This window comes from Pomacea canaliculata, linkage group LG12 (assembly GCF_003073045.1).
Source record: "Pomacea canaliculata isolate SZHN2017 linkage group LG12, ASM307304v1, whole genome shotgun sequence".
Taxonomy (NCBI): Eukaryota; Metazoa; Mollusca; class Gastropoda; order Architaenioglossa; family Ampullariidae; genus Pomacea; species Pomacea canaliculata.
Genome location: NC_037601.1, coordinates 534748 through 561123, shown reverse-complemented (window position 1 = coordinate 561123; position 26376 = coordinate 534748). Strand labels below are relative to the sequence as shown.

General features: G+C 39.7%; 4 protein-coding genes across 8 annotated transcripts; 2 read left to right on the top strand and 2 right to left on the bottom strand.

The window, feature by feature from the left end:
• Positions 1-3000: 3000 nt before the first annotated feature.
• LOC112577053 lies at positions 3001-6818 on the bottom strand. The gene is made up of 2 exons (XM_025259964.1): positions 5591-6818; positions 3001-5101 (listed from the first exon to the last, which is right to left on the bottom strand). The coding sequence occupies exons 1-2, from the start codon at positions 6680-6682 to the stop codon at positions 3719-3721; spliced, it is 2475 nt and encodes an 824-aa protein (XP_025115749.1). The 5' UTR covers positions 6683-6818; the 3' UTR covers positions 3001-3718.
• Positions 6819-6866: 48 nt separating this feature from the next.
• Positions 6867-12625, top strand: LOC112577054 (GPI mannosyltransferase 1-like). 2 transcript variants are annotated; one of them, XM_025259966.1, is made up of 5 exons: positions 6867-7367; positions 7805-8361; positions 9205-9451; positions 11161-11262; positions 11609-12625. In XM_025259966.1, the coding sequence occupies exons 1-5, from the start codon at positions 7206-7208 to the stop codon at positions 11774-11776; spliced, it is 1236 nt and encodes a 411-aa protein (XP_025115751.1). In that variant the 5' UTR covers positions 6867-7205; the 3' UTR covers positions 11777-12625. The 2 variants fall into 2 exon arrangements, with proteins under 2 accessions (XP_025115751.1, XP_025115750.1); XM_025259965.1 differs by having other exon boundaries at positions 9205-9466.
• A 286-nt stretch (positions 12626-12911) lies between these two features.
• LOC112576973 (M-phase phosphoprotein 6-like) lies at positions 12912-16145 on the bottom strand. Its single transcript, XM_025259878.1, has 5 exons — positions 15988-16145; positions 14955-15067; positions 14310-14400; positions 13682-13776; positions 12912-13323 (listed from the first exon to the last, which is right to left on the bottom strand). Exons 1-5 carry the CDS (start codon positions 16030-16032, stop codon positions 13188-13190), a joined length of 480 nt encoding a protein of 159 aa, XP_025115663.1. The 5' UTR covers positions 16033-16145; the 3' UTR covers positions 12912-13187.
• Positions 16142-25679, top strand: LOC112576971 (E3 ubiquitin-protein ligase Midline-1-like). Of its 4 annotated transcripts, none has more exons than XM_025259877.1 (9): positions 16142-16249; positions 16652-16779; positions 17039-17188; positions 17427-17986; positions 18161-18256; positions 18769-19067; positions 20962-21083; positions 21357-21706; positions 21967-25679. In XM_025259877.1, the coding sequence occupies exons 2-9, from the start codon at positions 16689-16691 to the stop codon at positions 22291-22293; spliced, it is 1995 nt and encodes a 664-aa protein (XP_025115662.1). In that variant the 5' UTR covers positions 16142-16249; positions 16652-16688; the 3' UTR covers positions 22294-25679. The 4 variants fall into 4 exon arrangements, with proteins under 4 accessions (XP_025115662.1, XP_025115659.1, XP_025115660.1 ...); XM_025259874.1 differs by having other exon boundaries at positions 16174-16357; XM_025259875.1 differs by lacking the exon at positions 16142-16249 and adding an exon at positions 16369-16505.
• The last annotated feature ends 697 nt before the right edge of the window (positions 25680-26376 follow it).

Sequence of the window (26376 nt, the reverse complement as noted above, 5' to 3'; positions counted from 1 at the left end):
GACATAGCTACTTAGATAGCAGCCAGACCATACTGACACTTATTGCTACTGAGATAGCAAGCAGACGATACCCAGAGACTTATTGCTACTGAGCTAGCTACTGAGATAGCAAGCAGATAGCACGTCCTGTGGCTGTTCGTCAAGAACTTCACCTGGTGGCGGGTGGGCTGGAGAACACGTGTGTACACACCCACCCACACACATCCACCCCTCAACAGCCGAGACAGAAATAAAGATGGTGCTGAGCAGAAGAGATAGTCATTTGACGTCTGCAGACACAAAATCAGATAATGAAGAGAGCAGCTCGGCCGCCCCTTACTGTGACAGGTGGCTGTGGAAAAGACTAACAAGAGTTTAAGTGACGAAGGGAGGTAAGTGTCAGCTAATGAAGGGCGGCTGATACAGCATTGCTTGCTAACAACCTTCATTAGCCACTTCCGACTTGGAGTGCTTACAGGAAGCAATCAGTAACATCCTGCGATGCCAGCTTCCTGAGAAGACAAATAATCCTGCAGGTTGTCTGCCGCTGTTTCTACAAGTCGTCTCCCCTTTGTCTTGCTGTGCGATATCGCCCCACCCACACCCCACACCTCACGCCCCACCCACACCCCACACCTCACGCCCCACCCACACCTCACGCCCCACCCACACACCACACCTCCACACAAGTTCGTGATCACGTGCTATCAAAACATTTTTCGCTGGTTATCACTCCGCGCACAAGTCGTTGTCAGGGCAACGCTCAATCAGATGTTATCGAAACGTAATCATTCCATGCACAGGTCGTTGTCAGGGCAACGGGAGGTCAGCTCCTTACGTCACGCCTGCCACCAACCTTCAGACAGCGCGCTGCGCGCAGGGGTTGCGGGAGGGAAGAGGGAGGAAGGTAGGATTGTCTCCAACATTCCTGTCAGCGCCACCACAGTGAGGTCACTCCTGAGGTCAATGCCAATTAATGTGTTCTCTCTCTGTGTGTGTGTGTGATGCCTTCTCGCCCGACCTGCTGGTGCTACGTATGCCCTCGCCACAGGTTAGAATCGGGGTATTCTGAGAATGTCGGGTATCTTCCATGAGGTGTGTGTGTGGGGGGTCTAGTGATGTATCATCTACAAGTAGGGTGCGTGGCTGGGCAGGTGCTGAAACATGCGAGATGTGAGCCCTCGCAACAAGAGGACAGCCGTGACGTATCTCCGAGGTTCAGGATGAGTTAAAGGTCTCGAGGCCAGTCGAGGGCTGCAGTTTTGCTTAGTGAGAAGTAGATCACGCTCGCCACGAGGTACTAGCTACGTGTCTAGATCAGCACCTCTTGCCCTTTCTACCTTCACGATTTTTGTAAATCACATAACTAGCACACGCCTTTTCTAGGCCCCTCGGGTGGTTAAGTGTTTGGTTAGTTTGAGAAGTGATTATCTTCCTCCCGCCTGCTTGCACCAAGAGGCAACACGAGGTGTTTGTGTCGTCACTTGGTGTGGGGAGCGGATGACACCGACTACAATGTCATCATTCCCCCAACCTACCATCATCATCGCCCCCACCACCACCACCTTGAGGGCGATCTTGGGAGGGGTAAATGCCGAGTGAGCAAACAAACCCTCACACAAACAGGGCGTCAGACCTTCCCTAAAGTAGCGGCGAGGGCCCAGCACCCACAAGTTCGCCACGTGGCCCACTCACCGACTGTGAGGTTGACTTGGAGATAAAGATGGCGCCACCGAGTGTCTTAACCCACAGACACGAACCACAGATATTCGCTGTAGAAAACAAAACCAAAACCAAAACCAAAATCTCGCTTCATTTCGGGTCGGTTGAGGCCCTGAGCAGCAACAATCGCGCAGCTTATCGCAGGCTGCTAGAGGAACCCAAGCAGACGTGAAGTTGAAAGAAACATCCACTGGCACGTGACACCAGTGCAGACAAGTGAAATAACTCCTCCGTGAACTAGAAGGGTACCGGCGGGACATGGGAGGTCAGATGGCCAGGATTTGATGAGACCACAGGTACAGGAGGGTAGGGAGGAAAACGCCAGACACCAGCATGTACAACATGGTGTACAGCAGACAACGGTTCTGACCACCTCCCTATGTACCCGTATGACACGTGGTGACGATGTTTACAAGCGTGAAGCTGGACAAAGCAAGTGGTGGTGGCGGGTGTTAACCCTGATTTAAAGAAATTTTATCTTGCACTTTACCCATTCACTACAAAATCAAATGTGCTGTAGCCCCATTAAACAAACAAAGAAAAGGAATGTTGACGGTTGATTGCAGGAGGCACAGCCATCGGAACACAGGCCGTGTTTACCAAACATAAATCATGTACAACAACACTTGACATGTACACACGTACAGAGAGAGAGAGCGGGTGGAGAGTACTGATGTTACTCACAGACCCCATGACTTCCATGTACTCGGTGCTGGAGTTTGCGGGACAGACCAGTGTCCGCCATACTAGTCTCTTGTATCTTCTCCATGACACCCCTGCACTTGGTCTGCCTTATCATCAAACCGCGGCTTTTCTAGTATCTCACCTCATCACCGCTCTGTGAAATCCATCGATCAAAAAACAAAATCAGTATAGTGGGGACTTGAAGCACCGCTACTTGCTCATCAAAAGGCAGGGAACAATACTCTTGTCTGCCCCAAGTACACTCCGCTCCACTAAATATCGACATCTGCCATCAAACACTCCCTACCCTTGCCCCACAGCAGCTCCACCCTTATCTTCAGCAAATATCGGCCCCTGTACCTTCGTCCCTCACAGATATCCATCTTCTGTATGCCAGCAGCCTTCCTGTGCCAGCCACCCTACCTCCCCTAGTCAGTCCCGGTCTCCCCGTACACCACTAACGGCCTTTGGTGCAAGTTTCATGCTGGGATTTGTGAATGGCAAACAAATGTATGCCGATTCAATCTTCTCCATGAGTGCATTAACATTTCTCCCAGCTTGGATCAATAACAGTTTTACAAGAGAACCAAAGCTGTTATTAAACAAACACAATTTTAATAAGAATTCCTTAAGAATCGTTATGCATTTATTGTTCAATAACGACTTAAAAAAAAAAACCATCAGAATGTGTAGGAATTTACTAGACGATAAGCAAGTTCTCTTGCTTTCACCGTTATCTCCAGAGGCTGGTAATCTTCTACGTAAAGCAGAGTTAAAGGGAAAGAAGCTAAGTAAATTGTCCAAGCATTACGTGTTTTGCCCTTATTTCAGCAACCAAACTGTGTACTTTACACATGTAACGGAGACAAAACAGAATATTAATCACGTAGCTTTATGACAGAAGATAGAAAAGATGGACTCATGAAAATTGTGTAATTTAAAGGCGACCATAGAGCAAGATGCTAAAATGTTAACCATAACCTGCTTATTAATAAAATATGAACTCTAACCTATTTATCAATAAAATGCTATTGTTCCTTTATTGCAAGCCCTAATAAAAATTGGCAGCTTAAAATATTTAGTACATTGTACACAACAGCTTTTTACACAAAAAAGTTAAACAGTACAAAAACATGTAAGTTTTTCTAATTATGCAGTTGATAATCTTACGAAAAAGAAGGCACCGACATTTAGTTAAAAGTGTCTTCTGTCCTCAAGTACATTTATAAACTGTAAATGATCTTTCATTATTTTTTTTTTTACTTTTATTATATCTCAGTGCCTGTCAACATCTAACACGTACAAACAGTAAAATATTGCTGGTGCTTCACACTCATTCATCTAGCATCAATGCTCCAAACCTATTGCTAACTGCACAGTCTACCACCATTGAGCCCTCATCTAGAGAATCCTGGACAAATGCAGCGCTGTTCTCTGCATCTTCACACTGAACGTTCTTTGATTTTAATTTTTTCCTTTTTCTGGAACTTTTGCAGCACTTATTTCCTTGTTTCTGCACATCTTGAATTGCCTCCCCTGCTTCTGATAGCAAAGCAGCATAGAGGGAGATGAACAGTTCCGCCACAGATGAACCCTTCACCAGCATCTCCTGAAGAAATAAATCCGGACTACTGCGAGCTTGCAGCTCCCAAACTATGTTATAAATAAAAGTTCCATTCAGCAGCAATGCAAGCTGTGGTGAGGCCATGGGACGAGCAAGCACACTGTTGAGATTAATGCCGTCTAGCATGCAGGCCATGAATGTAGCAGTCCTGTGGAAAATGGGATAGTCAGGCTGAAAGGTTTTGCCCTGTTTTTGAGGCTCATTGTAGTACTTCTTCAAATTATCTCTAATTCTGTGCAACAGTTGTGAATCTGCTGCATTGCAGACTTTCTCAATGCTTAAAGAGGCCTCCACTGTGTGTACGCTCTCTACATGTTTTCTGCCTTCACATTCATAAGCTGCCGTCTCCGAAGACAAGTTTGCTTCCAATGTGTATTTAATAGCCGAGTGATCAAAAGGTGGCTCGCCCTCTCCATCACCTTTCTCCTTCGACTGTTCTTCCCTTTGGGTGATCTCTCGATGCACGTGAAGAAGAATGGCAGAAACAAGGAAGCCTCTCAGGTGATGCACAGTTACTTTAGGGTCAGAATTTCTTATCCAAAAGACAAGACACATCATAAACAATTCTAATGAGGAATCAAACTTCTTGACTAGATTTTGGGATATTCCCATAACTTCCATCACTAAAGCACGTCTATGTGACAGAACAAGTTTGTCTATGTCTGCCAGTGCTGGCAATGTTCCAAAATTTGGAAGGCTAACTAGAGGCTTAATGAATATCTTATGAAGTTCTCGATTCACACGAGTATACTCTTCTACACCACCAGGCTTTTTGGAAAATTTCTCTGACTTTCGAACTACACTTTCACTGCAGTGGACAGATTGCTGACACATCTTGCATATGTTCCCTCCAGTCCCTGATGTTATCATTCCATCTCCATCACCTGATATAAAAGTTTTCTCCCCTGCCTCAAAGTCTCCATCAATATGTTTACAGTTGCTAAAAGATGGTGTATGTGCACAGAGGTCTGGTAAGTCCTTGCATTCTCCAAATGTGACTGTGGAGCTGTCAGTGTTGAGAATAATACTATAAATAGCCTCCCGCAAGTGTCTGGACACACAGAAGGATGAAGGCCATTGTATACTCTCCACCTGCAAGATAATGTAAAAAGTTAACCATTAGTGTTATTTTCACAATGTTTCCATTCTACTACTTTCTTTTTACTTAGCCTTTTAAAAAGTGTCTTATATCTAGATTTCATCTGATCATAACCTTAGAAATCTGATTTCATGAAATATTTGACATCTTGAGAGCCAATACTGTAATGGTTACATTGCTTAATCTGATCTCTGAACATGTCTAATCTTGATATATGCTGAGCAAATTCGTGTGATAAATAAATGCTCATATAAATAAAGTTTCTCTAGGCAATGCACAGGAACAGAACTCTCTCCAATTGAAGTGACCAAAGCAGTGCCACTGTATAAGGAGTTGTCAGATGAAACTAGTAAAAGAGCAATAAGTGTGTAAGATTTGTGTGAACATTTAGAACTTGTTTAGGAATATGAATCTTTGTACTGTCATCACAGGTAATGTATAGGTAAGATAACACGATAACAAGATAATGATACCATGATTACCTGTATAGGTAAGATAACACGATGTACCATAGTCGCATTCAAGACAACTGGTGATATTGTTCCAGCACGATGGGCTTTGACAAACCAGGCAGGCAGTTCAATGCCTAGGTTCCTTTTCACTGACAGGGTCTTGTGACCTGTCTCAAAATACTCCTTAAGATTAAAAGACTCATATGTCTGTATATCAACATAACCAGAGATTGACTGCTGAAGTTTTTGCAGAAATTTGGGTCTTTTTTCCTTGTCAATAAAATTCATAACTTCTGAGATTCCATCTTCGATGGTCCTGTTCTCCAGCCAATCCATCAGTAACAAAATCTGCTCATGCTTTTTGGTCACAGGCAGGAATCTTGAGCTGGGCACTGGCTTCTGTGATAACATGAGGTAGAACCCCTGAAAGTTCCTTACATCAATATAGTCATTGCCAAGAATGGAGGCAAACAGTGGAAGCACGGATCTCTTGAAGGGGCAGTGGGAAATGAAATGATCTAAATGATAAAACTTGACAGGGAGATATGCATATGTCTGCCCCTTGACGCTGCACTGCACTGGACGAAAGTCCACATAATCCAAAGGTAGGAAGCCCCCAGTCACTGAATAGATGTAAAAGTCGCTATCGCAACTGATCACGGGGCAGCCCCACTCATTGGCCAGCACCGCCATCTGACTGTCGGCCTCGAAGTCACAGGTGACATGATTTACGCCTATCTCGTTTAAAGTCTGTTTGAACGCTTCCTGAGCAAGGCACGGTAACAAAGTACCCCTCTGCCCACGTGCAATACGGCCTGCAGACAGTATTCGGTCTTTGGCCCTATCTATTATGGTCTGGAATTTCCGTCCATCTATAGTCTGCGAACCATCAAAAACAACGTACGGTTCTACGTTGCACTTCTTGAACAAAGAAAATATCATGCAAATTTTACGCCGAAATATGTCGAAATCACCACTGAATTGGTAACGCACATGACAATATAAATACAGAAAATAGTACAAGTTATTTCCGTCTATGACAACCTTGCAGTCGTGGAGCTGGTAATCTTTCAGCAGATGTGGATTATTGTCAATCAGTGACGTCAAACCGTGCACGCCCATTATCACTCTTAAACAGACGTGTCTATTCTGTTTTTGCGAGTTGTTTTCATTACATGGACACAACACGGACCGTGTGCACGCTGCTCACTAGGCTTGACTATGGTGGCGTGCCGAGAGTGCTGTCCCTTTTCCATGATGGCGGCCTTCTGAGTGCTCTCCCCTACAGTCGTGGCGTGTGAGTGCTGTCCCCTACAATGATGTCGGACGTAGACACAAGACTAGCAACACCTTAGATACAAGCGTCCTGCTTTCACAATGGACATATTTATATAGCAACCTGCAATATCAAATCAAATTCTACTGGAATGTACACAATAACGTACTTTTATTTATCTGACGTGGCTGATGAGTGAGAGGCTCAGCAGTTCGGACAAAGGCTTGTACAGATGTGTATCATGACGTACATGTTTGGTCACTTGTAAAATGTCCTTGTCATTCGCAAAATAAGACTCTTTCCATTCAGAGGCAGTCAGTTTATGATCCTAACAAATAAAAAATAATAGAAGGAATTTATCGACCAAAAATGAACAAAGAGGCTGTAGAAATGAGGAGATGGTATGGCCTGGGCATCGGGGTGAGGCTGGCCATGGTGGTGTATGGCTTGTGGCAAGATGTAATCAGCGTCGTCAAGTTCACCGACATCGACTACAGTGTATTTAGTGACGCAGCCACTTTCGTCACAGAGGTCAGTCTATGATTTCACATTGCCTCCCTTCTCCAAAGGTCTCTCAATGCTTTCTCTCGCTCTCTCTTACACCAGAGGCGGCCTTTTGGGGTGGCGACTTGGGCAGCCGCGCCTGAGGGAACACCGCGATAGGAAATTCTTTTGTCACCGTCAGCTCATCTTATGGCTCTCGTGCCCGAATATGACACTCGAACAGGCCCCCGCCTACTGCCAATTAAGGCCGCCTCCACACACGCTAGGTAGTCTAGAGAATGCTGATTTGTGCACATTGCCAAACATGTACAATAACTAAACTATGTTTCTTTGATATAATAGTCCAACTATTAGACAATAGGTACAACCTCTAAAAACATCTTACCCAAGTGCATTGGCACCTTATATATGCAATTTTTAACTGAATGTTGACATGGTTACCACTCAAAATAATTTTATTGCAGGGACATTCTCCTTACAACCGAACAACTTTCCGATATACCCCTCTGCTGGCATGGGCTCTCACACCAAACGTCTGGATCTCAAGAGTCTGGGGCAAACTTCTGTTTATTGCCTTTGATGCTCTTAGTGGACATCTGATCTATCTGAGCCTCAAGGAAGCGTGTCACACACACAGAACAGCTAAGCTAGCTGCACTTTCCTGGCTGTTGAATCCTCTACCAGTTACAGTGTCTAGCAGAGGAAATGCAGAATCAATCATGGCTTATTTAGTGCTTCTGTTGATACTTTTCTTGCAAAGAGGTCAACTGATTTTGGCAGGTCTAGTGTATGCGTTTGCTATTCATATAAAAATATATCCTCTGACCTATGCCCCAGCTCTGTACCTGTTTCTTGGAAAGTGCAGCAGAATTGGAGAGCAGAATGAATTTGCCGACACATGCAGTTTCCGTCGGGCTGTCACTTCCTCTTTGCAGTTCCTTCAACCAACATGGAATCATCTGAAATTCTGTGGGTCGGCAGCTTTAACTCTAACCATCCTCACACTAGTATTTTATACAATGTGAGTATAATTTTGTACCATTTAAAAGATTTCAGAATATATGAGTCTAATGATAAAAAATCCACCACCAATAGGTGCAACTTACCTTGTAGTGGTGTGGTGGTTAGCGCACCTTGTAGATCCACAGAGCTATATCAGTAGGACCCTTGTGCTCCTGGCAGGTCTAACCAAACCAGACAGGTCTGTCAGGGGAGAGGCTAGACTAAAATGTTGCACCCTGGCCCTCCAGGTTGGGGTTTTGCTTTGGGTTAACAACCCATTCGTGTAAGAAAAAAAAAGCCGTTACAGAAACAGCAACAGTATTTGTTGTGGCCCTGTTTTCCTTGAGGAGTAACAAGGACTAAACAACAAAACAATGATAAAAGATATAATCAGCTCCAGCCTTATAATAATACTATATATAATAATAGTAGCTATAAAGTAAAAGTATTTTCTAGCTTTGAATGGAACTTGTTTAGATAACTCAGTAACGTTCCCTTACACATATGTCATTGGTAGATAATCCAGAATCAAAGAAAAGTCTATCAATTTTTACAAGAACAGTAAAAATCAAACCTTTCTTGTTTTTCTAACCTATTCTTTGTTAGTGCTGTCATTCTGACAGTTTGTTAGTGCTGTCAGTCTGACAGTTTAATGTCTTGAAGTGGCTAATGAATATGTTACCTTATCACTTGTCTTGATTATATTTGACATTTTTAATCACAGTTTTACATCCTGACAATGTAAGTGCATTATTTTCTCATGAGCACTGGAATCATTTCTTGTAGGCATAGAGGCAGAACAAACATTACTGCTGCTTACCACCAGGTATCTGATGTACTTATGTTCATTTCTTTTTGACAGGTATGGCTGGATCTTCTTGTATGAGACCTATCTGTATCACATTGTGCGAAAAGATATCCGCCACAATTTTTCTCCATACTTTTATCTGCTGTACTTGACCTCTGACCATGAGGAGACATCCTACTTTATCAAGTTTCTGGTCTTCCTTCCCCAGCTGCTACTGCTACTTTTTATAGCCTTTCGCTTCCATGGTGACGTCCCTCTCTGCACCTTCCTCTGCACTTTCAGCTTCGTGATGTTCAACAAAGTGTGTACTTCACAGGTGTGAACATTTATTCCATCCACAGCATCTTCTATATTGTTCTGATACTATATGAACTATATATATGTGCACACACAAATATATTATTTAAAGGTTATATTAAGTTATACATTATACTCAGTATAAATTACATCATTTATAATACATAAAATATAAAGTTAGGGAACTATAGCTCTTAAAAGTCATTGGAAGCCTTTGATAGTGTGTATGTTTGTTTGTGCACTCATGTAGCGATGACTAGGTGTCTCTCAGTCTTTATTTAAATCTTGTATGTGTATGAATGTGTTTGTGTGGAACTATAAGCATGTTGTGCATTGGACTATTGGACTTTATGTCTAGGAGTCTGCACCATGTTTGAGCACATTGAGCTTCCCTGTGTGAAGGAACTGTACAAGTGATCTATGGGATTATGATTATAGTTATTATATTATGTGACCATAAGTTTTACAGCTTTGGCCACATCATTATTTTGGTAATGAAACTTGTATGAGCTGTGATGTATTGAGACTGCAACTTTGCCAGTTCTTGTATTTATGGCTAACCTGAGTGCAAAGTTATTTTTAAATGAGTGGATTCAATTCATTTACAAATATTAATTCCTTAAATATCAATGGATATAATTCTTTGAAAGATATTTATTCCCCAAATATAAGTGGATTTATTTCCTTTAACGTTAATCATTTCCCAGATATAAATGAAAAAATATGTTCCATTCACAAGATACAAGTAGGGTTTTGAACTTATTTCTTGTAAAATCACAAATGACAGATCACCACTAGGGTCAACTTCTGGCATTAGCTATAGGCATTAGTGACATAACATGCTGAAATTTAGTCATTGCTTTTTTGTTAACGAAAATCATGACACATAATTGTACCAAGCTAATAACAGCTATATCTTCTGTTAACTTGCTATTAACTTTGAGCTTAATTTCATGTTTCATTTGGGTTAGTCTTTTAATAGCAGGCAGACTGTACAGATGAATTATATTTACAGAGACATAGCTGTCTGTATAGTTGAAATGAATTGTGTTTATAGGTAAAAAACTGTCGTTGCAGTTTGTGGTAGATATTACTGTTTGTTGTTTCTGGACAACCAGGTGCATGGGATCTATCATGGATGCCAAATCATTGTTACATGTGGGGTCAACCTTATTAGTTACAATAAAACTTTTAACAATTATTACAAAGAGGGGGAGTCCTGATGTTTGTAGAATACTAATTAGTGTTCCTTTAGCTGTCATACTTTTTTTTCCCAGCCTGCAAGGCCTCTGCCCTTAAGGTGGACTCATTTTTGGTCACTGAAATGGGAAATCTTGTTTTTGACTAGTGTGGTTATCACAATCTATGGCATTATTCTGCTTACTTTTGATGTGTCTGCTTTCTCTCTGTAGCTTATACGACTTTTGTCATCGCCATTAATAAAATAGGAATGTGTCCATTAGGTTTGCCCTTGTAGGGCTTTCCGTTTGTAGAAATGGAGCAGAGGAGAGTGTCTGGCCACTGTCAATATTATGTTAATACAGAGTTTAATCTGTACTAGAAATATATCCAAAAACTGGGATTTCTTGCCAAATTTTACACCTTCACAGCCAGCCATGTAATTTTGCTTTTATCCAAATGCAGACAGGATAGAAAAATTGTGCACTGACTTTTTGCTTCATGAAATTTGCTCGTGTGCTTTCTGGTTTACAGTACTTTCTGTGGTACCTAAGCATATTGCCACTCTTGTTACCGCACCTACGAATCTCATGGGCTAAGGGCATTTTTGCAACTTCACTCTGGTTTATGGCTCAGGTAAGTACTGTTTATATACTAAATAATTAGTATTTATCATTTTTTAAAATAAAAATTGAAGCTTTAAAATGGTAAAACATCTGTCTCTCAAAGTTCAGACATTGAAACTGAATTCCATTACTTACTCTGAGGAAAGAATCATTTATATTTCACACACACACAAATGTAAATTGAACAGAAATTATGGCAGGTAATTGGAACACAAATGCACAAAATTTTAACTTTACCTTCTCAACAGAGACAACACATTGACAACTTTTCATTCAGTATTTTCAGAACTAGAGGTGTATCCATTGTTTTGCGTGACAAGGACTAGAAGTGTAATCATGGTTATATGCTATTACAGGGGCTATGGCTACTTCCAGCATATTTGCTGGAATTTGAAGGACACAACACTTTCCTGTACATATGGATTGCTGGCCTTTTCTTTTATCTGGTCAATATCTACATTATGTTTCTGATCATCACCCATTACAACTTGGTCAACCACAGATTTCTTCCTAAAACTGAGTGACTTCATTTAGGCAGAACTAGACACCTAGATTGTCAACATTTGTGTTGGTGTTTGTATTATTTTAACAAGAAATACAGCACAGACCATAAAAAGGCGTCTTTTACACCCTGAAAATGAAGGGTGGCATTGAAAAGAGGCGGCACTGGGTGTGTGGTGTGTGCATACAGATCCCAAAGACACAAATACTCTTAGATGTCGACGAAGGGAGACTATTGCTTACATTTTAATGGATTTCGCACTATTCCAGTCTACTGGCAAGTATTTTTCCTATGTGACTGTCAAATTCAATACGAGGTTAATGTTCATGAACATCTTAACGAATTTTCTCTACCATATCTAAGCAACGACCTATTCAGAAAAGCCATCTATGTTTAGACTATAGAGTACAATGCTGGCAGGAGAAATCAGTCCACGTCAAAGCATACAGCAGAAACATGGGTCTCCTGGTGATGTTCATGGGGTGAAAAGATTCTGAACTTTTATTTTATTTTCATAGTAAAGTGGAAGTGTAGTAATAAAAGACAGAGTACTCTTAACTGATAAGGTAATATTTAGACTTGCTTTCAGAATTAAAGTAAAACACTTGAAGCTGTAGGACAGTGCTTCAGATGCTCTTGTCATTAATCACAAATGGTAAAGAACCTTTAGAGGAGTTTGGAAAACCAAATCTGCTCATTTAACAATAGATAAGCCTTTCAATTGTAATGTCAGTGTTTCAGCTATAAACTACTGCATCTCATACTAAGCCACCATTAAACATACAACATGCATCTGTTTCAGTGGTCTCCATGGAAATATATTTGGCTTTAAAGGGATTGTTAAGGCAAAATAAAACTGCTAAGAATCTCATCTATTTTCGTGTCTGTTCATGTGGAAAAAGTTGAATGTTTTATGGGATGTTATGCTTAAGAGGAATTACACGGGACTCTTTCATCCAGTCTGAGCTGATGCAATGATATGTTGGACATTGCTCATAGCCATCTTGATTGTTATGACTAATATATATCACTAATCCAACTAACGACACATCACTGATCACTTGAGTTCAAATCCTAACAATGACCGACACTCCCTCTCCCTTGCAGACGTCACACAGCATCCCACAGCCTTTACCATACCTTTAAAGGCAGGTACATTGATTTATCTTCAAAAATTTATTGCTTGTTCAAGTGAGTCCCACAGATTTGTACACAACAGATGCACACAGCACAAAGATATAAAAAACTCCAGCACAGAATAATAGCATTATATCTTCCATACAACAATTTTCCCCAGCAACAAATGATTCTCATAGCAGGCATCTTTTTTCCCAACACCATTCTAACATCGACAAATTTTTCTTTTTATCATCAGCATCAGTCACCAAATAGCTGCAATTTACTAACAAATAAGGCACAGCCTTATTACAAACTCAAGAATTTTCCTCTGGTTTTAAAAACATTTTTGGTGCTCTGGTCATTTCAGCATCCTCCTCATCTTTTACAGCATCAGAACGTCTTTTCTTTGACGTAAATTTTTTTGATATGATGCCAACCAGAGCTGAGTACCTGTGAAAGAAAAAAAAAGTCATTATACTTTTATATCAGTTCCATTGTCTTCCTTTTATGATGTTCATCTAAACAAAGGCACAGCTTTTTACAAGCCACAAATGTGAGCAATCACTTTAGCTAAAAATCACTAAAGAGATTCTGCCTATTCCACCTGCTGTTACATAAAGCTACTATTCCACCTGCTACCGTATATAGGACCAGCATTTGTTCCCAATGTCTTGGCTATGTTCACTTGCACTCTTGATATTATTGATGTTCAACTTGTTCACTTTCTTAATATCATGTTAACTATGGGCATTACCAGCAGGGGCTAACATGACAAGATTTCAAGACCGACAGAATACATGTGACTAACCTCTTGGCCATTTCTCTCTCGGTGATGCTTTGTTCTTTCTCACGTTGACAAGCTGCTAATAATTCCTCTTCATGATCATGTATCTTCATAAGTTTCTGTACCAAAAGAATCACCAAGCTCTAGATTTAAAAAAACATCTATTTAAACAGAATAACAACAAAATGATCATAAAACAAGAAAGAATCTGTGACCTTTATATCTTTATACAGCTTGCTTGTTTAGTGCAATACAGTAATCAAAATTCCTTTCTTTAAGGTCCAGATATCTAATGTTACAACAATACTGACATGCAAAACATGTTTCAGAAGTAAATTTATGACCAATATTTACAATAAGGAAGAGATCTGTGAAATAGGCTGCTGATGAAAATTTGAATTGTTTGTGAATTAGTTTCAACTTGATATGTGACATCTTTACATTCAATCATAAATGGAGAGAAAAGGTTTAAATTCATCTTTACGTTGAACCGTATGTGGACTGTTTGTAGGAGAGCCTCCTCCTTGCCTCAGAAAATAATTTTATAAAATGTAAAAGATTAATGTGTTCGTTAATATTGTATTAAGTTGTACAAATTGTATTACATAAGAACAAAACTCCAGTATATAGTCAACAATTATTTAAAACTGACCTCTACATCTGGGTTGAATCCTTTGAATGATAGGCGACCAAATACTAGATGTTCACACTGAGTTACACTTGGCTGGAGTATATATCTGTCACTACCTCAACAGAAAAAGGAAAAATTAAGGCACAATAACTTTCATCAGTCAACACCTAGGGCAGCAGCAAAACAAGTAAAAAAATCCTACAATTCTTTCCCTTATTCAAAACATTTCTATAACCAATATTAACAGAAATTACAGCTTCTTTCATTAAGCCAGCTTAATGTACCTGGCCCTGTAAACAGACACGACAGATCACTAAGAGATGAGACACGATGAGACCCTGCAAAACAGGTAAGGTGAATCATCACTGCAGTGTCACCAGACTGCACTTTTCATCAAAACTAACATTTTGTCTGAGGATTTTGCAAGACTTGAATAATATTTTAAGATAAATCTTGAACATGAGCTGATGGTGATACCAAGTCCTTCAAGAACACATCATTGACATCAATGCTTAGTCTTACAGCAGCAGAATATCACAAACAGCAAGTTGCTGCTAAGCTGTAAGTGCTGTTGAGGCACAACAGTCAACTGACACAGCTATCAAAATCGAAAGTGAGTAAATGGATTTCCAGAACTTATACTGAGTAAGCATCCATCCAACTCACTCTCTCTTAAGGTGCTGCGGAAGGTCACGGACCCAGTGTTCATCATCAATAGCGCGCTGAAGTTCCTCCTGGTTTTGGTCTAACTCCTGCTGCAGCACGCTACGCTGCATAAACTGACAAAGCAACAACATTTACTGGAAAAAAACCCTAGAAAACAAACACATAGGAGCATCACAATCTCTCTTTAGTGATATCTTACCTCTCTATTAGTAGTATTAACAGTAATATCCTTAACTTTCTACAAACCTGCACTAAATCTAAATAGATGCACGTCTGTACAAATCTGTCTCTTCAAAACTCATGTATAATCATACAATGTAACACAAAAACAAAAATGTATAAATTTCAAACATCCTAATTAGCATTTATCTTTTAAATACTCGTTCTGCCAATTCAACAAAATTTAGATGCTTAGTTGTCAATTCTACTCACTTAACATGTTTGTTTTTAACAACTCTACAAAAGTGCAGCTGACTGTCAGTAAGCCAACTCAATAATGTTTGTGCAGATGTTAATTAGGTCTTTATACTTTTCATATTTTATTTTGTAAACTGAAGAAATCATCCAGGGAATCTGCCTACCTTGCATCAAGGAATCAACTTAACAGCTCACACTGGTAAATTTAAGTGGTGGTAAAGACAAATTGAATACTTGTACAAGTGATATTCGCACCAACTACTGAGCAGAGCATTTACTTACTAATCCTCTATTATTAGCCAATATCCCCAAAGCAATACTTTTTGGTGATGTAAATCATGAAAATTCCCATTGTCTTAAACAGGTGAAGCACTTTGATAAAGCTGCAAAAAATGCTGTAAACAGCTGCATATTATTAGAGCTAAGCACCCACCAAAGTGGAACAGGATGTCAGAATAAATGATAAATTTACTATCCGGCTATCGTTATCCTCGTTATGAACATAAAACCTCCAAAAGAAATCGAACGGTAGTGCTCTCTCTCTCTCATGCACCCACTCGAGAAAGATTACAATTTTCTGAGGACAAACAAAACTGCACCATAACAGCAAAGTCACCTTCATTTGCAGAATATTTTTCGAAAGTTTTGCATTTGCTGCCATTTTTAAAAGTCTTTAGTGAAGTGAGAAAAATATGAAAGAAAAGTATTAGTTGCGCAGTTGGCACATGTAGTGTACAGTCTACCGGAAGTCAAGCAGACGACGGAAGTGCGCTGAGCTCAGGTAGGAACCCGACAGTTTGCAGATCGTCAGCCAGGTGCACAGATTTCTATGATCTGTGGCCGTGTCTTGGAATACACAAGCAACGCTCTTCGCCTAGGTAGATAGCAGATGCGATCTATTGTAATATACGTCCTTCAATTGACTAGCTATCTATTAAGGGAAGATGTCGAGGCTGGCGTATGTAGCTGTACCTGCGTGACTTCAGGTATGCTAACATTTCAGGATGGCACAGTCGCTGATGAATGCACTAGAGCCGTCTGATCCTCGTCCTACCAGACTGCTTGTTGATTTTGATGATCTTTTCTCCATGTCGATGGCTTTGAGTGACAGTGTATTATAGATGCATAAGAGAAGTGTGCATGCCTTATAGTATATATTCTTTTTTGTGGCCTACTAACATGTCACTTTTTAATATCGATAACCTGCGTGCATGCATGTTTTTATAATTAATTTTTTAATCGGTGTTGTCTTAACAAATATTTTTTCATTTATGTACAAGATCTAGATCATAATGTGAGGGAAAACTTCAGTGAAGCATGATGTCGTCAGGGTACGTCAGCATGTCTCTTAAAACTTGTAACTTGAACAAGAACATGGGTCATGTCAAACTCAAAGCGGCATCAGATGGTAAATATGACTCAATAATTATGAAAATATTTTTATCACATTACATATAATTCAGTATTGTGGGCATTGATAACTTGACACAAGTGTGTATTGTGGGGAATGATCGCAAGGGGGAAAAAAAAGAGAGAAAGGAGCAGAATATGAAAAAGAAATATGAAAAGTCTGTGCAAAAGAATGTAAAAGTATAGACAGTATTACACTTACATTTATGTGTTTGATTATTTGGACATGATGTACATAGCAGTCTGTACATTTACAGACCTGTCATATGTCTCTATGGAGGATGAGCTGACCTGTCCGGTGTGTCTGGAGTTGTACGCTGATCCACTGATGCTGCCCTGTTCACACAGCATCTGCAAGAAATGTCTACAGGACATCCTTTTAACACGTTCCAAAAATAAGAAGGAAGGCTAGTTAATTTTTATATTCCTTGCAGTATTGATACATACATTATACACTTGTTGGTTTAAAAAGTTTTATTTGAATGTTTTCTAATTTGAGTGTGGTACTTATCAATATCAAACAGTAAATGTTCAGTAAACTAGTAAATTAGTTCTGAAATAAACTGTGTTTGTAAATAACTGCTGTGCTTTCAAAGCAGATATCCCTCTATAATTATTTCCACTCTTGCTAACCTATTGCCACAGGTTTGGAGTGTCCATCCTGCAGGGATCATCATGCTTTATGTCAGGACAAGGTTGAATCACTACCCCGCAATCTTGCACTAGAAAACATTGTTTTCCGATATCAAGAGATTCAGAGCAACAGCCTCTCAAAAAGTAAATCTCTTGATCTGTCAGCATCCTCCAGCCGCGTCTTGGACCTGTCCATTGGATCTGATGGAACACTAGATCTTCCAGTGTTCAGCGAAGAAGGAAGTGATGTCAGTACAAGTATGTGTGAGCTGTGTGATGATAGCAAAGAGAGAGCAAGGTGGTTCTGTCATCAGTGCAACATTTACTACTGTCAGCAGTGCTTAGAGAGCTGCCACCCCCGGCGAGGCACTTTACGGCATCATCGCCTGTCTTACTCAGGGCTGGTGGAAAAAGAAGAAGCCGTACATTGCAAAGATCATGATCATGAAGTAACGAGCATTTTTTGTGACTCCTGCAAGATCCTCGTTTGCCATTTGTGCGTATGTGAGGGGACAGGTCAGCACAGTGGACACACCTTTCTGGACCCCGACACTGCTGCTAAACGCATTAAGGTAACCATAGGCCTGTGTGCATGCTACCTGGAAAGGCTCATAGAAATAAATTAATATATTCATACATAGAAAACTGCATCATATTATTGTAGGAATGGGTTTAATAGATCATGATTAAAGAGTGATACATTTTTTGTTTACAATTTTTTTCTTTTATTTTTTTTTTGTTAACAGTCCTCAGCACAAGAGTACAAGTCTCAACTAGATAAGATGTTGGTGGCTACACAGCTGGCACAGAGAAGTGCTGAGGCTGTGGTGGCAGAAATCGAGGTAAAATATTCCTAATTCATTTCTTAATATTGGTAAACAGTGGTCATCAACTTCTCAGATAATTATAGATGAAAGTGAGACACCTATCTATGTATAAGATGGATACTAAATATGAGGAGGATATTTAATAATTTATGAGATGAAAAATATAAATATATGATACTGTGTAGATAATTATATGAGCTATGCACAAAATGAATTTTTCAGGTTCACCTCATCTGTATCATTAGATTTTGTCAAGAAATGTCAAGCACAAATAGTAATGGTGGTGGTATAGTGTAGAACTCCAGCATGTGGTCAGGTTATCCATGCTTCATCTTTACAGACCATGCATATGGAATACAATTTAATAGGGAAGGGGGTCAAATAATAAAAACAGAAGCATAGTATATGGTTTCTAGCTCATTCAGAATAATTCATTTTTGTAAATTCAGTTTTTTTGTGTGAAGAGGGTAGGAATGTGTCCTGCTCATATCTGTCTCTCTCTGTGTGTGTGTGTCTGTCTTGTGCAGGGTGTGCAGGAAATCGCAAAGCAGTGGGTGGAGAGTCAGTACCAGCGACTTGTTCGTGATTTGACCTTTGTGGCCTCCACTGCCAAGAGTTCTGCCCTTGCTCAGCTGCAGGCTAGGCAGGCTGAGCAGGTGACGGCCTGCCAGTCACACATTGCTGCCATCACCAGCCACTTGCAGCAGTTGCAATCATTGTGCAACCGATGCAGCACTGTGTTGGACCTCAGCAGCAAGCAGCAGGTGCTGCAACAAGCTAGCAGCCTGACAAGTATGGCTCAGTCACTGCAGGATACAGAGACAGCGTAGGTTGCAGTCATTCTTTGTGTGTGTTTGTATAAGAGAGAGGATGTGCGTGCATGCACACTTTTATATGCTAAATCAGACAAAAGCAGAAACTGCCTTTAAAATTAAAAGCTGACTGGTGAACTTTGTGAGTTCAGCAAAATTGTTGGATACCAACAAGTTGTGCTAAATAGTGGACAGGTAGCTATGAGCCAATGAGCTCTGCTATATGATAGATACAAAGGCGCAGATAATATTGGTTCCATTAGGTGATTTATTCGCTAAATGCTAAACTCTAGGCGTAAATAGCAAGCTACATGTGACTGATTCCCCCAATCAAAGAAGGTCATTATCTCATGATCTCACCACCCATTATCTTGCCATCCCCGTCTCTCACTAAACTTAGTGGCAGAACATATTTCCCTAAAGTCCCCCCTGGTTATGGATTGTACACTCTCTATGTCACAATCTCGCCTCTCACCCAGTGTTTGTGTTGGATCGATGGTAGCATGATGACAAGTTGGGACTGTACAGTGTTCCACACCATGTAAAACATTGTTGATTGGCAAATACACTAGCCATGTGGGTGTTTGCATGCAGACTGGTCACATGGGTGTACAAACAAACATACTAGTCGTGTGTGTGTGTGTGCATGCACTTTGTGAATTCTACGTCTTTACATAAGAGTTAATTCTACTGTGACATTTAAAATAATGTGTAGGGCTTGCAATTCTCTGCATTTTGGTTGGTGAATTTTCCACTTCATTTATTTTTTTTTTCCTCCCAAATTGTTTGCTGGTAGTGCATGTCTAAGGATGGGCGGGGAGAAGGTGAAGCCCATCCTTCAGACATGCACTACCAGCAAACAACTTGGGAGGAAAAAAAAAATGAAGTGGAAAATTCACCTTCTCCCCGCCCATCCTCTCTGAAAAAGAAGCATGTAATAAATCATCTGTCCCATCCGAGCTCAATGAAAGTAAAAACATTTCAGAGAGATTTCACAAATTGTTTTGCTTATTCGAAGAAGAGTGGAATGAGATTAAACCAAACATTAATAAGCTGGCAAATTGACATTTATATACTAAGTTAAGCCTGCTGGTGGAAATCGGTAGTAAGGGAAGAAAGATATCTTTTGTATATCTAATTAATATCATCTACATCTTCAGTTTCTTTGAGATCATCAATTGCAGATGATCCTTGCCGATTGGTTTTCCTGCTTTTTTTAGGCTGCTTGATAATAATAATAATAATAAATGAAGAGTTATGTAGCCTATATTCACACTTGTACAGAACATTCTCTTAGCACTTAACACAGGAATACGAGGAATACAAATACAGCATACGAGGAACGGAAGAATAAACAACAGTACTGATGATGAATAGAAGACAAGTATAGAAAACACAGAGCCATCAAGTAACAAGAAATGAGAAAATAATGATTCTGTATAGGAAGACAGGTAGGAAAGTATTAAAAGCAGAAAAGGGGATGGGAGAAAGGACTAGCATCATACGAACTGTGTTAGAAGTAATGCTTAAGGAAGAGGTGTATTTTCAGTGCAGATTTGAAGGATTCAATTGTAGGTAGGTGGCAGATAAGTATGTGATTTCTTCTTGTTTCTAATCACCCCTCAGTGGAGCATAGAGCCGCAACTACACCATGCAAACTTGTGTTGTATTTGCAGTTCCTGTAGCAGGGATTGTTTTACAGGGTGGGGTTGCTAACCCCACGCCCAACCCTCCTCCTTCATCTGGGCTTAGGACTAGCAGGTTACTGGGGAGGTTTCCAGGCAGAGTTAAGCATGTGATTTAGGTATCCTGTAATCTGTTTTCCTGAGTAGTGAAGCTGGTGTGATAGGGAAGAACTCTATATACACACACACTGGTGTAAGAATTGAATGGGATTGTCATTGGCAGGCAACAAGCCATTACCTCAAGTCATGATGATATCATCAACTCCACAGAAACTGTTCGGCGCATCAAGGCCTCAGTCGCTGATTACCGTAAGTCAGTCTACAGGATGTTGCATGTTATCACAGGTGAGGAAAAATGGATGCATTGACTTTTTGTCAGTACGCAGAAGCTTGTAAACAGAGAGAGTACAGTTATGCATTTGCTAAGTGTACACTGACACACATTCAAAGAATTATTTAAAAAACAACAATAAAAGCAGCTCAAACAGGTTAATCAAAAGCTAAAATTAAGTGATAAGGGCTTATGCATTTTAAGTGATAATATGGGATTTTTGATTGATTAGTGTTTTTTTTTTCAAGTTTTATATTAAGAGACACCCAGAATATCTTGTTATACAGGAGACAGCACGCAGCAGTGCAAAGTGATAATTCCAGTTATACGCTCCATGGCTACGACATCACCTGCGCCATCAGACCAAACCACCCCTGCTCAGACAGACGGTGTCACAAGCCCTGCAGTTGCAACTCAGACTGACAGTGCTGCTTCTGGGCCAAGCAAGCCACGAGGTCAGAGTCGAATGCTTATTTCATGGGGGTTTAACTCCACAACCTTCATGGCGGAGCCCCTGACTGGTTGCTGTCAGTGGTCAGTTACTGTGGAGAAGAATACCAGCAAAATTGGTGACGTCAAGAGTGGCTACCTTTTTGGTACAGGTGTGTCCAGCGTTGTGCTCAATGCTAAAGACCAGGTAGGCACCTATGCTTGTTTTTCATGTATTGTTAAAGGTTATTGATATCATACATCACGTCTTTTTGCTTACTTATTCTGTGTCAAACATTGTTTAACGAACAACTGTAACATTCCTATATATCAGTTGCAGAGAAGTATAGCTGTAACCTCAAGAAGTTTCTCAAGTGCCTTAAGAAAAGTTTATACATTTTATGATAGGAACCCTTTATTAACTTTTGTTGCTTATCAGAATGTATCCGTTTTTCTGGATTGTCACAGGTTGGTTTAACAGCCAAATCCACAGGCATTGTCTGCAGCAATGGGTGTCTGGCATTGTGCTGCTCAGGCAAAATGGAGACACTTATGAAACTCGATGACCTTCCCATTGGAGTGACTATCAGCGTCTCATTTCAAAAACCAGTGGGAGTGATTTTCTCCTATTTAGTTTCAGTTAAAGGCTGGAGTAGATGTTTGCAAGGGAAAGTTGTCATACCTGACCTTGAGGACAGTGTCAAGGTTTATCCAGCTTTTACAGTCAGTCAGAGGGTGAAGCTACACTTTCCAACCGCACAGTGCTCAACGCAAGAGGCTTCCTCACTTGATTAAATCTTAGAGAAATTGAGTTAGCCTTTTTCATTTACTAAAATATAAGAAGTAAAAGAACCAAACCAGCTGACACATGGAAATATTAAGGCGTTTTGAAATAATGGATTGTCGGAAAAGTCAAGACGCATTTCTGCAACAGATAATTTTAATTCACTTTTGAAAGTACTAGAATCATTTGCATCATTGTCATTTGACAGCTGATAGTTCTAATTTCATTCTAAAAGAAAAATTTAGTGAGTTGGTAGAGTTTGGGAGATTTTTCAAAGAACTGAGGATAGACCAAACTTTGCATTTGTGCCATATTTTGCTGGTTTACTTCCGAAAAGGGAAAAATGCATGTCAAACTTGTGAAAAGTTGCAGAAAGTTTATTATGACAATGCTCTACAACAATGTTAGTGCCAATGGTGGTTCATGAAATTCCATTCTGGGGATTTTTATCTCAGCGATGCTCCTTGGTCAGGGAGGCTCAACAAGGTTCATTACATCATAATAAAGACATTGAGTCAAACGCACATGATATGAGAAATTACAGAAACATTGACTATCCATCATTCAAGCATTCATGACCACCCGAAGAAGCTCGATATTTGGATTCCTCATGAATGCAAAGAAGTTCATTAGAAACACCTATTAACATCTGTGATATGCTCATTAAACATGAGGAAACCAATCCTACTTTGAAGCAACTGATAACTGGTGATGAGAACTGGATTGTTTACAACAATGTGATGCACAAACGGTCTTGGTCTTGGCGTAATGATTTGCCTCAAACGACATCAAAAGCAGACATTCATCAGTAGAAGTGTGGTGTTGTGTTTTTCAAGTTCCTACCAATTGATTGCCTAAATCAATTCAAATGTGTATTGTCAATGAGTTCAGATGAGGCTGTAAATCAGCACCTTGTTTAGTTTTTCATCGAGAAAGATAGGTCCTTTTTTGAATGGGGAATTATAAAGCTCTTTGAAATATTGCAAAAGGTTATCAAACAAAATAGGTGATATATTATTGATTGATCTTTGTTCTTGATATAAATAAACTACCTTTTGAAAAACAGAAAAATACATTATGACTTTTTCAACAACCCAGTAGCTGTGAATCTGCTCTCAGCATTGTTCATGTGGATTAATGAACCATTGGATCTATAAAATGGGAAAGCAATGTCCCTGTAGTGGGTTGTTGAACCATTTGTTACTCATTTTTTATAAATAAAAGTCCTCATCAGAACTTCTTTTTTTCATCACCCTTTCACAATTATGATGTTATTTATGTATGGAAAAGTAAAATCAGTTGCTTTTGTGACTCACCCCACCTTTTGAGCTCTTCAGTAGCATTGCAATAAGCAGGCTTGACATTTATTTGTTTTTCTTATCACAACATAAAAGGTTTTGTCTTACTTTATGACTAACTTTTTTAGGCAATGATTTGTGTATTTTTGGTGATACCCTGTGAGCGAATCAAAATAACTTGTAAAATATGTACCCATATTGTGTTGATCAAAGACAATCTTTTTTTCAACGTGATCTTGGAACATGCTATGTCCACTTGGCTGTTGGATTGTTATAGCCCTAATTGCAAAGAACTTTTACTTATTTAAAAAGCAGAATTAAATCTACACAATCTGCTGTCCATAATTTGAGTGGGTTCATTTTCTTTTTAGCTGAAGCCGAAAGAATCTCTTAAAAAGTCTCCGAAGTCTATCAACTGTATATATGCTGTTATTAGCAAGATCTACAGCTGTTAGTTGCAGAATGTACAGCTGTTGTTAGTTACAAAAGATACAGAGCTGTTACCTGTATGATTTTTTTCAGCAGTTTGCATGGAAAAAAAATAAGATCTTGATCTTGACAAGAATTTTTTTAAGACAAGGGAAAACTGTCATGGGTAATCTCAAAGCTCAAAAGTGTCGAGATTAGTGGCTGAGCTACATGCATGTAAAATTATTCACATTTATCTGTTATCATATATTAAGGTAATATTATAAATAAATGTCAGTTTTATGTGTTCAGCCTGAAATGCTGGAGTTTCCTTTCACAATTTTGGCAAACCTCCATGGCATTTCAGGTATTTTTAATCTTGTTAACCCTTTACTGACTGCTCTAGAAACGTGCCAAAGCTGGGCCGTATATAGTGCAGGGACAGGTAGGAGCAGATTGTGTTTCGAGTGCAAAGCACTCATTTAAACCAAAGCAGTTACAAGCAAGGGACCTGGACAATTCACCTGGTGATTCTAGCTATGACTGCTTTTGGGAGTGACCAAAGGTCACATCATGACTCAGCTCCAATGTGTTCATGGATTATGATTTTCTAACGTAAGATCATAAAAGGTTAAAAAAATTTTCCAGAAAGATTAGTAGAGTGCCACAGATGAATATCTTGTTATTTCTGCATTCCCTATTTTCATCTTTCAAACAGTTTTAACATTAAGTGCTTGGCAGAACAAGAAGGGTGCTAGGTGGTGGTGGAGGTCTTCTAATTAATGTCCAAGAAGTTAAAATTGTCATTGCTCAAACTCTTCTACAGCCTGCTCACAATATTGTTGCTGACATTTCTACGAATGTGACATTCTAAATTTTTGTGTCTTCTGGATTTATGTAGAAAGACGCCAAGAAAATGTAAAGTGGTATAGCCTAATATACACATACTTTGATAATGTGTGCACGTACAGGCAGAAATTCTTGTTGACTTCAGTAAATCGCTTCAAAGCACTTTGGCACTTAGGAGCTATTCACTTGTGCTCATCTTCACCAAAGGAAAAAACTTATCCATTGTTGTGGCTGGTGCATCAAGCACCTCAGTTGTGAAATACCTCGCTTGGTTGTGATCAGAAGTACTAGGGAACATTGGCTTATTTCCTTCACAGTTTGGGGGAAGAGGGGATTATTGCACTAGTTTTTGGTTACTCATACATTTGTATGCGGTAAGAGATGTCGGCTTATTTGATCATCACCAGTATGTATTTTGTTAAATGCAAGATTACTAAAGTATATAATGTTTTTATTGTTTTAGCAATGCTAATGTGATGGAATGGTGGTTTATAACATGTAAATCACCTTAGGCAGCCGAACAAGTGATAACACATGCCCTTCAAGGGTGACTGTGTCATGGAGAATGTTGTTAGAGTTTTTCAGTACAGGGGGATAAATACCATGTTGACTTTGGCTGCGCCTATTTTCCTACACAAGTTGAAGATCAACATAGTTTTGCATCAACAAGTAGGAAGAGCCTACTCTGGATATTTGGTGTTTGACACATGATGCTTGCAGACACTATGTCCCATATCGCAATTTTATCCACATATTCAATTTTTCGCTCTTGAGCTTCTGTAAGTTTTGTGCAATGTCTTAGAAACTAATATTTAAAACAAAATAAAGTTTTATCAAGTGTTTCCCAAGACCATTTTTTTGTGAAATGTCAAATGTATTGTGGAATGTGGAGGTTTGTGTGTGTGAGAGATGATATGAAAAACACTTGCTGTCTTGATTGGCCAGCATTTTGACAATGACTCTGAAGGTTGCCATCAAGCAGTGCATCATTGCTCACTGTCAGCTCTCACCATGTCGGTGCCTTACTCTGGCAAAAAATACAACCCTACCATTCATGTTCAACACATCACATCATTTCATAACTTGCTTTATTAGCTGTTGGCATTTCAAGGCCCATGGATGATGAATCCTTGAATGGCACACTCAAAACTGTGGCAGCATCAAACAGGTGCTACTCCCCAACAGAAGCATAAACATTGTCAAGTGAGACGATTCTGATGCACTTTTGGTTTTGTTTTCCACGTAAATCCTCATCAAAGGCAAACAGAAAGCACACTGGAGTGCAGATGGATTATCTGCTCTTTAAAAAGAGTATTTTTTCATGTAAACTGTATGATAATCATATTTTGATTTTTGTTTTACCACCCTTGTTTCTATCAATCAGCAGCTAAGACCACCGAATGCTCCTCACAAACCACGAGCTGCAGCACAGACTTTGTTACAAGTGGGGTTCCGTCAGAAGGTATTTTGCAGTGAATGATGTTCTGGTGTACCAGCCTCATCACCAATATGCACAGCAGCTGTATCTACTCTATGTCT

Excerpts from the sequence above, each read along its gene's own strand:
- LOC112577053 (XM_025259964.1), bottom strand. The coding sequence starts at position 6,682 with ATGGGCGTGCACGGTTTGACGTCACTGATTGACAATAATCCACATCTG. Across the intron at positions 5,102-5,590 it reads GTGTTATCTTACCTATACAG|GTGGAGAGTATACAATGGCC; the intron begins GTAATCATGGTA and ends ATTATCTTGCAG.
- LOC112577054 (XM_025259965.1), top strand. The coding sequence starts at position 7,206 with ATGAACAAAGAGGCTGTAGAAATGAGGAGATGGTATGGCCTGGGCATC. Across the intron at positions 7,368-7,804 it reads CAGCCACTTTCGTCACAGAG|GGACATTCTCCTTACAACCG; the intron begins GTCAGTCTATGA and ends ATTTTATTGCAG. Across the intron at positions 9,467-11,160 it reads ACAAAGTGTGTACTTCACAG|TACTTTCTGTGGTACCTAAG; the intron begins GTGTGAACATTT and ends TCTGGTTTACAG.
- LOC112576973 (XM_025259878.1), bottom strand. The coding sequence starts at position 16,032 with ATGGCAGCAAATGCAAAACTTTCGAAAAATATTCTGCAAATGAAG. Across the intron at positions 15,068-15,987 it reads AAAATATTCTGCAAATGAAG|TTTATGCAGCGTAGCGTGCT; the intron begins GTGACTTTGCTG and ends TTGCTTTGTCAG. Across the intron at positions 13,324-13,681 it reads GAGAGAGAAATGGCCAAGAG|GTACTCAGCTCTGGTTGGCA; the intron begins GTTAGTCACATG and ends TTTCTTTCACAG.
- LOC112576971 (XM_025259877.1), top strand. The coding sequence starts at position 16,689 with ATGATGTCGTCAGGGTACGTCAGCATGTCTCTTAAAACTTGTAACTTG. Across the intron at positions 19,068-20,961 it reads CTGCAGGATACAGAGACAGC|GCAACAAGCCATTACCTCAA; the intron begins GTAGGTTGCAGT and ends TGTCATTGGCAG. Across the intron at positions 21,707-21,966 it reads TGCTCAATGCTAAAGACCAG|GTTGGTTTAACAGCCAAATC; the intron begins GTAGGCACCTAT and ends GGATTGTCACAG.